This window comes from Buceros rhinoceros, unplaced genomic scaffold (genome assembly GCF_000710305.1).
Source record: "Buceros rhinoceros silvestris isolate BGI_N320 unplaced genomic scaffold, ASM71030v1 scaffold13856, whole genome shotgun sequence".
In the NCBI taxonomy this organism is placed as follows: domain Eukaryota; kingdom Metazoa; phylum Chordata; class Aves; order Bucerotiformes; family Bucerotidae; genus Buceros; species Buceros rhinoceros.
In genome coordinates this window covers 395-15,467 of record NW_010418161.1, presented here as the reverse complement: position 1 = coordinate 15,467, position 15,073 = coordinate 395, and the positions used below count along the sequence as shown (strand labels likewise).

At 39.5% G+C, this 15,073-nt stretch overlaps 1 protein-coding gene across 1 annotated transcript; it reads left to right on the top strand.

The window, feature by feature from the left end:
* Positions 1–1,311: 1,311 nt before the first annotated feature.
* Positions 1,312–13,445, top strand: DMC1 (DNA meiotic recombinase 1). Its single transcript, XM_010138428.1, has 13 exons — positions 1,312–1,368; positions 1,947–1,991; positions 5,187–5,333; positions 5,619–5,701; positions 6,289–6,341; positions 7,223–7,264; positions 8,470–8,542; positions 9,192–9,283; positions 10,087–10,160; positions 10,257–10,371; positions 11,980–12,040; positions 12,587–12,703; positions 13,376–13,445. Exons 1-13 carry the CDS (start codon positions 1,312–1,314, stop codon positions 13,443–13,445), a joined length of 1,029 nt encoding a protein of 342 aa, XP_010136730.1.
* Positions 13,446–15,073: the final 1,628 nt, after the last annotated feature.

Sequence of the window (15,073 nt, the reverse complement as noted above, 5' to 3'; positions counted from 1 at the left end):
ATATTTTGATTAAATACTAACAGAAGTGATTCCATCGTGTTTTCACTCCAAAAGCCAAATAAAATAATTCTAAAATTATAATATTTCCTTTCTCACTTCTCCTATCCTCCCTATAGACAAGATTCTTTTAAGCAAATTAGGCAGACCTTAACTATCCATTTGGAAGCAGAAAAAAGCTATTTGCAGATATTTAGTCAAAATTATCCTGTCCTCTGTTAGACATAGCCCATCTTGTAGTTCCATGATAAAGCCATCTTACCTTTCATGGATTTTATTAACAGGATGAGCAAGCAAATATAAATATATATACACACACATCTGGGTGAGACAGTTTACAAAACTTTTGATCAGCCACAGCTGCAACAGTGACGGAAAGCTCCCAACTGAGACAGAAGCAACATATCTGTTTACAAAACCACAGAAATGACAGGGCAGGTTATAAGATCATGTTTCCAAGGATCTGCTTTGTATGCATTTTTCTTGCATTCATAAAATTTAAGGAGTTCATATTTTGGTTTTTATTTAACCACGTTAGCAGTAAGTGCCCATTCTGGTTCTAGGCCTTGCTTGTAGGAATGCTGTAGCGGAGAACAGACATGGCAAGTTAACTGTGAAAAACCATGAAATAAACTCTCTGTACATGTTTTTGCATCATAAAAGCCTCAGATTTTTATTACCCTTCTTTTATTCTCTTAATGCAAGCATGCTTTTTACAGGCATTACTTCCACATCTTCAGCATTTATTAGGTATTCTGAACTCCCGCAAGAACTTGAAAACAAATGCAGCTTTATAGTCTACTCTAAAGATGCAGGACTAAGGAGCTGTAGCCTTCTCAGTGGCACTGTTTTGTGGGCTTTCTGTCACGTAAATATGTGGAAGCTGAGATGTTGCATAGCCTTTCCATTACCCATGCTGTCTGCAACTATGATGACTTTTGTTTTAAAAATAGAGATTGCCTTTCACTTTCTTACCAGAATAAATTGCACTAATGATAAATTGTTTGAAATGTTCCCACCTCCAAACTCATCTCTGACCCAAGATTCTCACAAGGGAATGAGATCTTTTTTTCCTAATAGCTCTTAAATCCTTTCTAGCCAAACTCGGAGTTCATCTGAGAATAACAAGCTAGATTTTCTCCTTTTGGTCTGGTAGAGTTGGAATCTAAATCCAAGTTTAAATCCATATGCGATGGCATACTGAGAGGGTTCTGTAGTTCAAGAACTGCCATTTACTCATTTATTGTCAACCCAGCGCTATCTGTGTTTGCATTTCCCAGTAGTGATCAATACTTTATTGCCTGCTCTTGCACAATGAAGGCCATGGAGGATCAAGTAGTCCAAGAAGAACCAGGATACCAAGATGATGAGGTAAATTTACAGTTGATTGAAAAATCTGTGCGGCAAGTTTTGTTTGAAGGTATTTTGATAGTGTTATGAGATCCACAGAGAGACAGGAGGTCCACAAAGATTACCAGGGAGTTCAATGCATTTTAAATTTTGTTCCAGTCTAACACCAGGAAAACCTCATTCTCAGTTCCTGTACAGCCTTGCTTTTCAAGTACTCTTCATTAACCCTTCGAAAGCTATGCACGGGTTTTAATGGGATTATAATTATTTCTTTATGTTTTACACTTCTATATTAAATGCAAGGGTGCTATCAGTCAATTTTATGCTTCCAAGGAATGGTCATCAGCCTGAAAAGGCTGAGGAATTGTGGCAGAAAAAAGTCAAGATGATCATGACGGTAGCGCAAGTTTTATTAGCACAGCAGAGGATTGGTGCCTGTGAAGATACCCTTTATGAAGAAGGTGACAGGAAATGTGCAGACCTTCTTGGGTCACTATGGCTTTGCTTATTTGGGTAGTCCAACAACTGCTGTATTATTAGGGAAGATAATTTAAATGTTTACAAATATTTGCAATTTTTTATTTCTGCTCTTTTTTTAGGAATCCTTTTTTCAGGATATAGACCTGCTACAGAAGCATGGAATAGTAAGTATTAGCAATGACTTTACCACACAGAATTGTCTATGTTAAGATAATGTAAAGTTATTTCCACAAGCATATGCATGTTGATAGAAAAAACAGAGATTCCCCCTTGCAATAAATTCTACATCAGTCATGTAAAGACAAATGCTGCCTCTGGAGATAAGACAGGTTTTCAGAAAATCTTATTCCCGACAGATTCCTAAATAGAGTGGCAAGATATTCAAAGTATTTAGCACCCAGCACACTTGAAGAACCAACTACTTGCTAATTTATTTGAAAACTGTGTGATAGATTACTTCCTGTTCCTGCCAATCTTTGTAATTACTCCTGCATTTTTGGTGCCTGTGAAATTACACTGTGACAATGGTTGCTATACTATTTTCAGCCTGCTGGTGAAGGGGGTAGAGTGGGAGTGAGGAAAACATTAGGAGCTAGAGAAATAAGTGGTTAGCTTTCTTCATCAAAGACGAATTCCTATAGTCATTATCATCATTCGTAACATGTAAACATCACCTGTTTATTTGAATTACTATTATTATATGTTTATCCAGGAGACTGGCTCATGGATCAGAACCCTATTTCATTCAGTGTTAGAGAAGCAAAACTAAAAGCTGTGTTTGCCTGAAGTAATGTAAGATTTAACTCTAATATAAATGATTACAGACAGATACAGATGGGGAGGGCACAGACGCAACGGGACAGCATTAGTCAGCACTACAGTCATTGGGCTCAGCATGTCACCAGTGTTACTGTTGTCATCTTTTTATTGGCAATTCATTGATAGATTTAAAGAGTTCTGAAGAAGGATCATGAGGTTGGGAGTTCTAACTATGGGGCAACACAGGAAAAAGACACAAATTCCTGTATCATAAATTTAGCAAGTTGACCGAAGAGGCTGATCTTATGAGCTGGAAGGGAGCTGTACCAGCTTGTCAATATCCATACTAAGGTATGAAAGATCTTGAAAATAAAGGTTGATCTGGCTTAATAAGGGTTTCCTGCTCCTTTTCTTTTTCTGTCTTTTTTCTTTTTTTTTCCTCTTCCTTCCAAGTGGTTATTCCCACACTCCAGGGGAAGTTTTTGTTCTCAGCTGTGCCAGATAAAATCTTTGTGTGAACATATGATGACCCATATCTGTTAAATTTATTTGCTTAAAGAGTTTTTGTGGGTTGAGAATTTATTCCCTAGGAGTAGAGAGAGAAATACTTACTATACCTGACAGCGTGACCAAAGAGAGTCAGATTAGCACAACCAAGGCCGTAGTTTGATGTACAAAAGTTTGGTAGGAATTAAGGCGCTGTGACCCTGCAGCCTTTTCTGAGTGTTCCTGCCCCTAGAGCATGCTATGTCCCTTCTCCTGGCACATCTGCTTTTGTAGCCACCCTGTGAACTGGATTTGTGAATCAATTAGTCCAAAAATTATAACAACAAAAAATGTGGTTTAGGTTTTTTTTTTGTAAATTCTGAGTCTGCTCCCTTTTGCACCTCAGAGGCACACAACTGGCTGTACAGGATCAGGACCAGCAGCTGGTGTAAGGGGGCAGGCAGGGGTGACACTATGTTAAGCCAGGAGTAGTGCTGAACACTTCATAGTATTGAACTCCATTCTAAGGAGGTTTGTATCCTAGGGCCTTGGTTGGTACATAAGGTGTTGGTGAAAGGTGTTTCTGTGCAGGAAAGAACAAGAACTTCTATAACCAGGTCTACCACACAAGACTCGTAATGCCGAACAGCACCTAGTTTGATGTGATCAGACAGGCAGAGCCACTGAAGAAATGCAAAAGCAGGGTAATGCATTTAGAGTTTTGGTCTGGAAAAATGATCTTTGCAGCAGTTGTCTGTTCTCTTAGTAGAAAAACACAACAAAACAGCTCAGTCATAGAATCACGGAATGGTTTAGGTTGGAAGGGACCTTAAAGATGAGCTAGTTTGAACCCTGCTGCCATGGGCACGAACACCTCCCACTAGACCAGGCTGCTCAAAGCCTCGTCCAACCCAGCCTTGAACATTTCCTGGGATGGGGCATCCACAGCCTCTCTGGGAAACTTGTTCCAGTGCCTCACCACCCTCACAGTAATGGATTTATTCCTTACCTCTAGTCTAAATCTACCCTCTTCCAGTTTGAAACCATTACCCCTCGTCCTATCACTACACTCCCTGAAAAAGAGTCCCTCCCACTCTTTCTCTCTCAGCCTGTTCTCACAGGGGAGGTGCTCCAGACCCCTGATCATCTTCATGGCCCTCCTCTTCTTATATGCATTTGGGTGGAAGAGTTATTCATGACTGATTTTACCTCACCCATCCCTATTAATGTAATAATGAAAAAAACCATACCACGGGATCAGAAATAAGCTTCCAAATTAACATGACTAATTTCTTGCATAACCCAGCTCCCTTCTTATGTACTGTGCATCCACACGCTCTAGATAAATAGATGATACATCCATTTCATAGTTTTTTTCAAAGAAGAATCTTGGCTGGAAATGGTAAATTGAAGTATTATCCCACACCTTTTACATAGTATGTTTTCTTTTGAGTAATCTGTTGCTGTAAGTTTCCAGTGATCTCAGGGTCATCAAATGTGTCACTAGGTTGCTGACTGAAGTCATGCTGTACCCAGTTTATGAAAAATTCTAGTAGTTCATTCCAGCCCAAAGTGTCGGTCACATCTGGAGGATACGTGTATTTTAATCTGGACATTCTGTGGACATGCCGACACAGCACAGCAGTTAAGAGTCAGCTTCCGACAATCCTTGTGAGTCAGCTCCCAGTTATCCACGATCAGATTATCTGGTTTAGGGATTATCTGTAGTAAGGGACCAAGGACAGATTGAGTGTTATGGGCTTTACTAGGTTGGGCTCCACACTATCTGCAATAAACCATACTGTTTCTTTACTACCAGCTTGGATATAGAAAGACTGACACTGAACAGGGACAAGAAAGTACAGCAGGAGCCAGGACACCTTTCTCTCAGGAGCACCAGGATCTAGTCTCTGCATATGAAGCCTCACACCAAAGTTTCTAAAAATTTTCTGTTGTTGCTGTCACAAACTCCGTAACGAAGATCTTACTGTGAATCTGTTTCTTCCTTGGTTAAATACACATGCATATGAAAGTGTAATAAAATACAAAGGTTTACTTTGCCTTCTAGTTGTTTACTGTCACGAGTACTCACAGAAGGGAACTTTTTTTCACAGAACGTAGCAGATATTAAAAAACTGAAGTCAGTTGGGATCTGCACGATCAAAGGAATCCAGATGACCACAAGACGGGCACTGTGCAATGTAAAGGGGCTTTCAGAGGCCAAAGTGGACAAGATTAAAGAAGCCGCAAACAAGCTTATTGTAAGCCAATCACTTTCCTGATAGTTTAAACTTATGCTAGCCTCTCCAAAATGCTGTGCAAGTTTTCTCTTTTTCACCACATCAGGATAATTTTGAAAATTATTCTGCTCGTTACTCTAAAGGGATAATACTTTATACTCTACAACAACCAGACAAATGCTGGGGTGCTTTTCATACCCAACCTGTGTAAATGAGGCTAGGGTGGAGAGAAGATATTTGTGTGGATTACTGCACTTCAGGTTAAAACTAAAATAAACCTCTTACGTTCTCTTTGGTCTTCCTTAGGAACCAGGCTTCCTGACCGCCTTTGAATACAGTGAAAAACGGAGGATGGTGTTTCATATTAGTACTGGCAGCCAGGAATTTGAGTAAGCTTATCTCTGCTTAAATTCTTCCTTTGTCCAAATTGTTCCAATAATCACATTTATTGTCTTTAATGAAGCACAAAAATATAAAGGAATAAATATTCAGCTAGGACATGTACCTAGATGACTCAAGGATGCCTGTAGCAGTAAAGCAACAAAACCAACTCTGTTTCCGAGGGGAGACTCAACTTTGTATAGTAAATAAACAAGGGTTTGCATCCAGAAATTCATTTTTTCAGTTACTTAGTCAAACGACCTGCAGGTCTCAGGTCAAAATTATCAAAATTATAAGACCTCAAGACCTTCATTGAGATATTTTTATTGAATATAGCCTTTTCAAAGGTATTTTCTCTCTTCTTTCTTTCCAGTAATAATTTCTACAGATCTTGCTCTTGCACAAGGAAAGGGAGGTTACGACAGAGTTAATTCTTTATGAATCGGTGACCATTTAGTGCCCTGCACTTAATGCATCAAGTGAAGGGCTATAGGGCAGAAATAACTTTTTGTAAAGTAGGAAAAATTTCTCTTTTTTACTTTCCCCTTGTGATTTTGTGTGTTTAACTATATCATAATCCTCTCCCTTTCTCCAGTAAACTTCTGGGTGGTGGGATTGAAAGCATGGCAATCACCGAGGCCTTTGGAGGTGAGAAAACTACATTAAATGAGTATTACTGAACCAGGAATTGCAACTTAGTTTAGCTTTTAAATCAAGCTGGCTTACTTCTATCAAACTTACCACATTGCAATCAGAAAGATGAGGACCTGCATGAGTGCAAGAAGAAAAAATCCACTTCTCTTTAGTGTTTTCCCGTTTTTCCTCTTAATTTGCTGGCGGACTAAGTTTGAGTTGAGTAATCACAAGACTTGTGGTGTGCAGGTTCAGTCCAACAGAGCATTATTAGTACTATTACTAGTGTGTCACCCAGGAAAGATTTCCCTGATGCAATCTGTGTTCCTTTCCAGTAACAAAGCTGCCAAACAGGTGCTTTATTTATGGACACTTAGGATGCATTACATTTTGTAAAGGATTTTGGAAATGCAATTAAGCTACTATTATAGTAAATTTGATCAGTTAGTTGTTAACACTTCAACAAGGGTTCATAAAACACAGTACTCTTCCCTTTAGAAGTTAAACTGGAGTCTAACATGACTTGATATGATGAGATTAATAAACTCATAAGCTTCTCCTTGAGCATTTTACTGAAAACAAAACTGGGCAAGGTCAGTGGAATCATTCATTGCTTTCCCCACCTCCCTCAGTGAACACTTTTCCACAGGTGCCGTGTGGTTTTAACTTTTACACAGAAAAGAATAAATGACCTTAGCAGTCAAGCAGATCAAATTAAAGCATTTCAGATTTTGCTTTTTATGTAAAACGTTTCTACTGAACAGAGAATGATTTATAAATTGGGATTAAACGATTTAAAAAGGTAGAGATAGAGGTGACTTTTGTAAGTAAGAGTATTTCTAACTGCAGTACCTCAGAAGAAGGAACCCTGACCTTTTTATTCCTTTATTTAACAGAGTTCCGGACAGGCAAAACCCAGCTATCTCACACCCTTTGTGGTAGGTGTATTACCTTACGAGAGAGAGCTGTTTCTTCTCAGGGAATCCATTCTTTATAACTGTGTCAGTGTGAAACACATAGAGACCAGTCAGAATCTTTTATCTCTAGAAAGACGTGAAACGGATCTTAGTGAGTCTTGCCTTCATTAACTGTGTTTGAGTAGGGAACTCATTTAAATGATTGCTCACATCAATGTAAGTACTGCCATAAGGAGAGAGAAGAAAATGGACTGTCTTAAGAGACACCAGTGAAACACACCATCTGGAAAAGCAGAGCAGAAATACGGGTTACAGCCGGACAGGGGCATTGCTTAGAAAAGGGAAAAGGCAAGACTCCTTCTGAAAAACTCCTAATTTCCTGTTTTCAAGAGATTTTGCTGAATATGACATTCTGCAAGGGCACTGAAAGGATACTACTGGCTGACAGTAACTGGATAAACAAAGGCTTTGGCAGTCACCATGGTCAGGCAGTGCCAAATACAGCAGCACTCTGATTTCCCAGGAATATCTGACAATGTGTAAATAGTAGTAAATAATAACTAATGTAACTATTAATGCTGGAGTATAGCTACCGACACTGAGTGGGCAAACATTCCCTTAAATGAACCCTGTATTATAAAGGAAATTCTAGCACCTTCTGGAAAAATAAGGCCTTCTGTTACGTACAGTCTAATGGTCAGCAGAGTCATACCCTTTTGCATGAATGATTACGACTGAATTGAGTATTTCAGATTATTCACTCCAGAGAGACTAAACCCACAATCAGTAACTATTTGTGTATCAGGAAAAACTCATATCCAAAGAATTTTTGGTCATATGAGTTACAGCTGGGGAAAAAACCCTACTAAATCAATATTAATGAATTTGGGCAGAGGATTAAGAGGTTGCTTTGTATGTAAGAACTTATTAATAATATCCTTACCTATTTCCAATACAAAATATACAGATTTAGTGATGGTACTGAGTAAAACACAATTCTGATATCATTCATTAAGTCTTGCCTGATCTCCAGTCAAGAAAAGTGGCTTGAGTTTCTTCTCAAGCTGGCAGTAAGACTTGAGATGCTCCTGATTTCCACATTGATTAAAACTGGTGGTTCTTTGTGATATGGATAAGCAGGCGTATTTTATTTAAAAAAAAAATAAAGGGAGTAAGAAAATATTTTTGCCACTTTTTTCATTTTTATCTTCTATGATTCACTGTAGTGACAGCTCAGCTTCCAGGACCAAATGGCTACACAGGTGGAAAGATTATCTTCATCGATACTGAAAACACTTTGTATCCTTTGGACTGTTAAAAGCTGCAGGTAGGATGCACTGGAAAGTCAGTTCATTTTGTTGAAAGCAAGTAAGAGGCTCCAGATAGCTTCATACATGTAAAACGTTATGACTGACCCAGAAAGCCTAGAGGCACAGTGTGCAGCAGCCCTCAGGGCAGTGACTTTTGTCTCTGTCATTTGATGTCATCCAACCTGAAAAAATTAGAATTAGGATACAGATTTTATTTTAAATGGGAGGGGGTTTTTTTGAGATCTCATATGCTTTCTTGATAATGGTACAGGTGATAGATAGTGATATTCCATTTACTTCAGGAGAAATTCATCTAAGTACTGAACACTATTTTTAACACTTCGTATCTGTGGTAGACTGTGTATAAATAGGTTTAGTTCACAGCTAAATTCCTAGAGCACAGATATCCATATGTCAACCCCCCCTGCCTCAAACCCTAAACACAAACCAATTCTCATCGTGAGCCCTAATCTATCTTTAGGGTATGTAGGACAGTGTGAAGAGAAAAAGTCAGTCTTCTCTAGGATCAAAATAAATATTCTTCTCTGGTTTTCCATAGTTCTGTTTTGGAATGGAGTTTTATTATTTTCAGAGCATGTTTTGTGCAAAAAGAAGTCCTTAACTTTGACTAATGTCAGCCGACCAGACCGTCTCCGTGACATTGCTGATCGCTTCAATGTTGACCAGGATGCAGTACTTGACAACGTGCTGTACGCACGTGCATATACTAGTAAGACCATTGCAACCAGCACAAAATCTGTATTTTTCTCCAAGGCTCCTGTTTTAACAGTTCTTAGTCCATTAACTGAGGTTGCCCACTGAGGATCATAGAGAATGTTTTCCTGCTAACAAAGGAAGTTGTACTTTTGCTTCCATTTTCTGTTTCTGGTGGTGTACACTGAGCAGACTGCCCTGCCTAAACGACAAAGTTTTGCACTTTGCCACAACATTAAGTGAATAACTCTGCCATGTATGAGTGTCAGCATAGCATCTTAGTAAGAGAAGCATCAGTTAACGTAACCATGTTTGCCTGAATGCAAGATAATTCTGTAAATGCTGTTGAGAAATTCTCTATGATCTTGTGAATGGGACTTTACAGGGACAGCTCTGAACACACTGTCACAAGACACTGCGTTAAAACTTCAAGGAAGTTTTAAATGGGACTTTTGTTTTGAGAGTATGATTTGAAGATGAATAATATGATTAATACAATTTCTGTGTTTCATTTAATTCAACATGAAATTCAAAGGTTTGTATTGCTTTTCAACAAGAAAAAGTTGTCTTCATGCATAGTTTTGTTGTGAAGCTTTTCACTAAGAAGTCTTGTTAGCTGGGCAAATGGAAAACTTGGAGAGGCACAGGCACTGCTGGTTATCATAGAGGCAACTCGTTACTGGGCGCTGGATTTAAAACTGCTGGCAGTGAAAATATAAACAGCGCAGACATTTAAAGTGGAATTTTAAAATTCAGGCTTTTGTTGCTTCAGAGCTCTTTCTGGCCCTAATTTCACTTGGCCACTGTACTTCCCACCAGGTGAACATCAGATGGAATTGCTTGACTACGTAGCAGCTAAGTTCCATGAGGAAGCTGGTATCTTCAAGCTATTGGTAAAAGACTTTTTTTTTTTAATGCTTATTGCTTTCAGAACACCTTTTCCTATTTCCCTTCACTGTATTTATTTATCTACCATAATTACAATGCAGATCATTGACTCCATAATGGCACTTTTCCGTGTGGATTTCAGTGGTCGTGGAGAGTTGGCTGAACGACAACAGAAACTAGCTCAGATGTTGTCAAGGCTCCAAAAAATATCTGAAGGTAAGGGAAACACTGCAAAATTGGGAAAACATAGACTGGTGTTACTGAAACAGTAACTGTTGGTAGCACGAGCACCTCATAGTCTGAGTGTATAGTCAATCAGGCATTGGCCCAGGACTCTTTCCTCACTTCACACCTCTGTCAGTTACCAAAAAGCTCAAATTGATAATGCACTCTTTCAAGATGGCAGATTAAGGAGTCTTTAAAACTATTCAATGATTAGAGTTATCCTAGACATACTGTTGAGGGAAGTCCTTGTCTTGCGTTAGTGCTGGTCTGGCCACTAGACGAGTGACAGCTGCTCACTATTAACCCCTCTCCCTTCCCAAAGGGGAAGAGAAAGGGAATATGGGAGAGAGATTTAAGAGACTGGAAAACTAAAACTGCTTTAATGAAAACAATAATAATAAAATGAAATAAATTCAAATATATACAAAACCAATACCAAACCCCACTGATGGCAATCACAAGTCAGTGTCACCACTGATGCTGTGGGCAGGCACTGGGGAAGTCCCAGAGTAGACTCAGCAGCAGATGGAAACTGGATTCGGGAGTTGGATTCGGGAACTGGATGCAGAGATGCACAGAAGGCAGAATGGACAGAGTCCTCCTTGGACAAAGGCCATTGAAGAAGAGAGCTTGACCCTTGTGACCCCTCAGCTTATACCGAATATGACGTCTATGGGCTGGAACACCTTGTTGGTCAGTTTAGGATCACCTGTCCTGTCCACTCCTCCCTGTGGATGCGGCCTCTCACTTACTGCACCCCCACCGTGGGTGGATTTAGCAATGACCTTGGTCTGCACAGGAGTGAGTACAAGCAAGAGCCTTTCAGCATGCCAGTCCCTGGCAGTAACTGTAAACATCAAACATTATCAATTCTTGAAGCAGACACATCTGCAAAAACATGCCGTTAGCTTCAGAAAGTGCTGTTGCTTATAAAAGACTGAGCTGGAAAGTGAAATCACTGAACAGAATGAGTTCTGTCCTAACTGAAACCAGGACAGTCCTAAATAAGAGAATAGGTTGTAGAACTGGACTAATATCCAGTAAAAGAAATTGTCTTCCCCAAATTTTGACAGTCTAAATATACAAGACACTTGAAGAACACAAAAAAGGATGAAGGCATAGAGATATAAAAAAAGCCATGCCCATTGCCTCATTCCCAGTACTTCAGTACTTCGCAGTGCTCTGAGGGATGATGACAGAATGGATGAATAGCGTTCCTCCTCTTTGAAAAATGTCTCAGAAATTTTGATGAGGAATGAATAAATGTTTTTTTTCATGCAGAAAAAGAAAAAAAGTACAGGCAAGGGGGCCGAGGGCAGGGAGCCAACAGAGAAGATGGAAACTGAGAAAGCCTTGTTCAGTGGAATTTTGAAAAGTGCTCATTTTTGGCATAAGTATTACAGCTGAAATCACACAGGAGAAAATTTAGGCCATCTCCTGATTACCTCCAGCCAATATTTGCAATATTTGCTTTTCGTTCCTTTGAAACTTTGAGTGCTTCAGCAGCAGCCTTGCTTTTACCATGGATGGAAAAATATTTTAGAATTCTGCTTGGATATAGTCCACCTTCCACCTTCTTTGCATTATTTTCTATTCCAGAATATAATGTGGCTGTGTTTGTGACCAACCAGATGACTGCTGATCCAGGAGCAACTATGACGTAAGATACTTCTTCTCTCTTAAAAAAAAAAAAATCTTCTCTTTTGTATTACATATTTAACAGAGATGAGAACTACGGATGTATGGAGCAAGAGGCACCAAAATCAAGGTTCAGACTGGTCACTGGTCCCTCTGGTATGATGAATCATTCATGGATGACACCTATAGGTTTCTCTCAGTTTTCATAATGAGCTTTTTTATGTTTATCTGCTGCCTGGCATGATGGCTTCTTCCACTGTGACTTGAATGAAGAGAACAAGCCACAAAATGCATTGAAAAAGCACCCCATTTTCTTTTGGAGCAGCTTATATATGAAGTTTAAGGTGTGTATTTCTTCAGCCTCTTGAATTAAATGAAAGAAAAATTATTCCAGCATTGAACACTAGGAACATCCTGTCTTGTGGCAAGTGTGTTAAAGTCCTTTTTTTTATCTCTTTACCTATTTATTATTCATTACTGAGTTCAGCGTGCCTCATCTGACAGTTAATCACAGTATTAACCTATGGAATTTGCACAGTGAATCACCACAATTTTCTCACTGATTTAGCTTTCAGGCGGACCCAAAAAAGCCCATTGGGGGCCACATCCTTGCTCATGCTTCAACTACCAGGATTAGTTTGAGGAAAGGGAGAGGGGAGCTGCGTATTGCAAAGATATACGACAGGTAAATCACAGGAAGGAAGCCGTACTAGGAGCAACTGTACGGTGGCAAAGTGCATCCTGCTACTGAAACTTAATAGCTTGACAGCCAATTCTCAGTTTCAAACTAACCACGATTCTGGAGGGTGAGTTGGGAGAAAATCAGAATTAATTAACGGACTTAAAGTCATCTTGCATATTGCATGCATTAAATTACACAATCTTTCAGCATAAATCCTACTGGATACTCATCTCTTAAAGACCACCATCAAATAGTTTGGTAAGACTGGTGGTCCCTTTTCAGGACAATTCCAGAGCCATCAAATTACTAAGTTTTGCTGACACAATTAGTATCACTTTACCCAGGAAGTTGTAGCAAACACAAGTCACTAAAAATCGCACTAGTGGAACTGCATGGGGAGACCAGTGTTTCTGGTCAGGAACTAAGAAATTGAAAGGACAGAATCTTTCCTTCTCTGGCACCTTCTCCATTCTCTCCCTTGTGTTTGTCATCTTCCAAGGGGTGGATTTCACATTCTCCAACCGTGATAATATTAATCACGTTCTACAGTATACACATCAAGACGTTGAAGTATTCCAGGTTGCTTATACTTAACAGAGTTTGGGGAACTCTTTCACAACTGCATTTAACAGGGAGAAACCACACATTTCTTGTTTTTTTTTTTTCCTCCCCCAGCCCTGAGATGCCCGAGAACGAAGCCACCTTTGCAATAACTGCTGGCGGGATTGGGGATGCCAAAGAATAGACGGAAAACCGATGTAAATACACAGCTGGAAACCACCTGAGCAGTTGGGATGAAGATTTGTGCGAGATCTCCAACTGCCCAGCTGCATTTCTGTATTTTGGGAGGACATTGGGATGAACTCTGTACGGTTCAGTTTTATTGATCTTAATAGAATTTGGTTCACGTAGGGTCTTTGTTTTTCAATTGAACTTTCAGCAGACAAAGATTTAAGAAATAACCTTGTGAATTGTTCGAAGAATCCTTTTCCTATGTTTTGTGAAAATCAAAGTTGTCTTTTCACATGAGATTAATATGGTCTTTCTTAGTTTCTTTCAAAGAGAGTGTCTAGGTGGTAGAATATAATAGTGTGAAATGGAACAGAATTGGAATAAACTCAGTTATATAATTGACATAAATAGATAGAAAAGGCAGTGGTAGGAGCAGCAGCCCAAAAACTTGATGGACTGTCACATACCATAGAGGAAAAAGTTACCTGAAAAATACATTTTTAGGCATTTTTATTGTGACTAGGTAATTTTTTGTATTTTTATGTAGCATTTTCTACTTTTTGGAGACGGTGTTTTAAAACAGTTCTTACTAAAATTAAAAATAAAGATTATGAACAAGAACAGGTCTCTGCTTATGTCTGGGCGCTTTGAATCAAACCCTGCTCTCAATAATCTCACTGATCTTCCATGAGAGAAATAAACCGGGTGCGGCTGAACATTTTAAAATCTTTTGTCGAGTTCTCTAAAGAAACAAACTTTATATAACTGTCTTGTCAGTCTCCTAATGTGAGACTATTCATTATTACCATGAAATAATAAATATTATTATTAAAAAGCAGAACAAAACCAAGCCAGTGGCTAGATAGGGAGGAGAGGCTGGCACCGGTAGTTGCACCAAAGGAAAAGCACTTATGACTTGGCTTGCTGAGGGCACGTGCTGCCTGGCCAGCCAGCGCAGGCATAGCTCTGAACTAGCCAGAGACTGTGTTACGGAGGGCAAGAGAAGGAGCTGAGAGTAAAGGGAGAAGAAGGGGTGGGTGGGTGTCAGGGGACAAAATACCAGTTCAGTCTGCATCACCTCCAGTGCTCTTGGAATTGCCAATTTTAAGAAAAACTCAACATTTGATGTAGTAGAGGGGAAGGCCTTACTTTATCCTCTATAAAATGCATATTAGAATGGGTCTGACTTTGGTGTCTGGTTAGAGAGCTTGTCCTCACCAAGAATTGTTTTTCATTTAGATTAACTAACGCACATAAGGTAAAGTAAAAGGCAGCGATGACCAGAAATTCATCCCAGAAAAGCCTGTCACTGTAGCCAGGGTTTACCTTGTGGCAGAGCTAGAGCTTCCCTTGCCCGAGTGGTTTATTAATGTATCTTTGATGCTTTTCCCGATGTAATGCACTATTTTTCACAATGGAGAGAACTACAGAGAGACAAAGGCAGGGAGGGTGGCAAAACTAAAATGGTAAACAATTTGTGTCTCGTTCCAAGGGTCTGAAAGTAAAGGGGACTCACTTTCTCTTCTGCCAGTGTAACAGATTCGGACTATCTGCGGTAGGTTTGGGCCACAAGGCTTGGTTTGGCAGTTGTACACGGATCATCCATCCATCAGCCACAGCTGCTCCTGCCAGGACGGACCG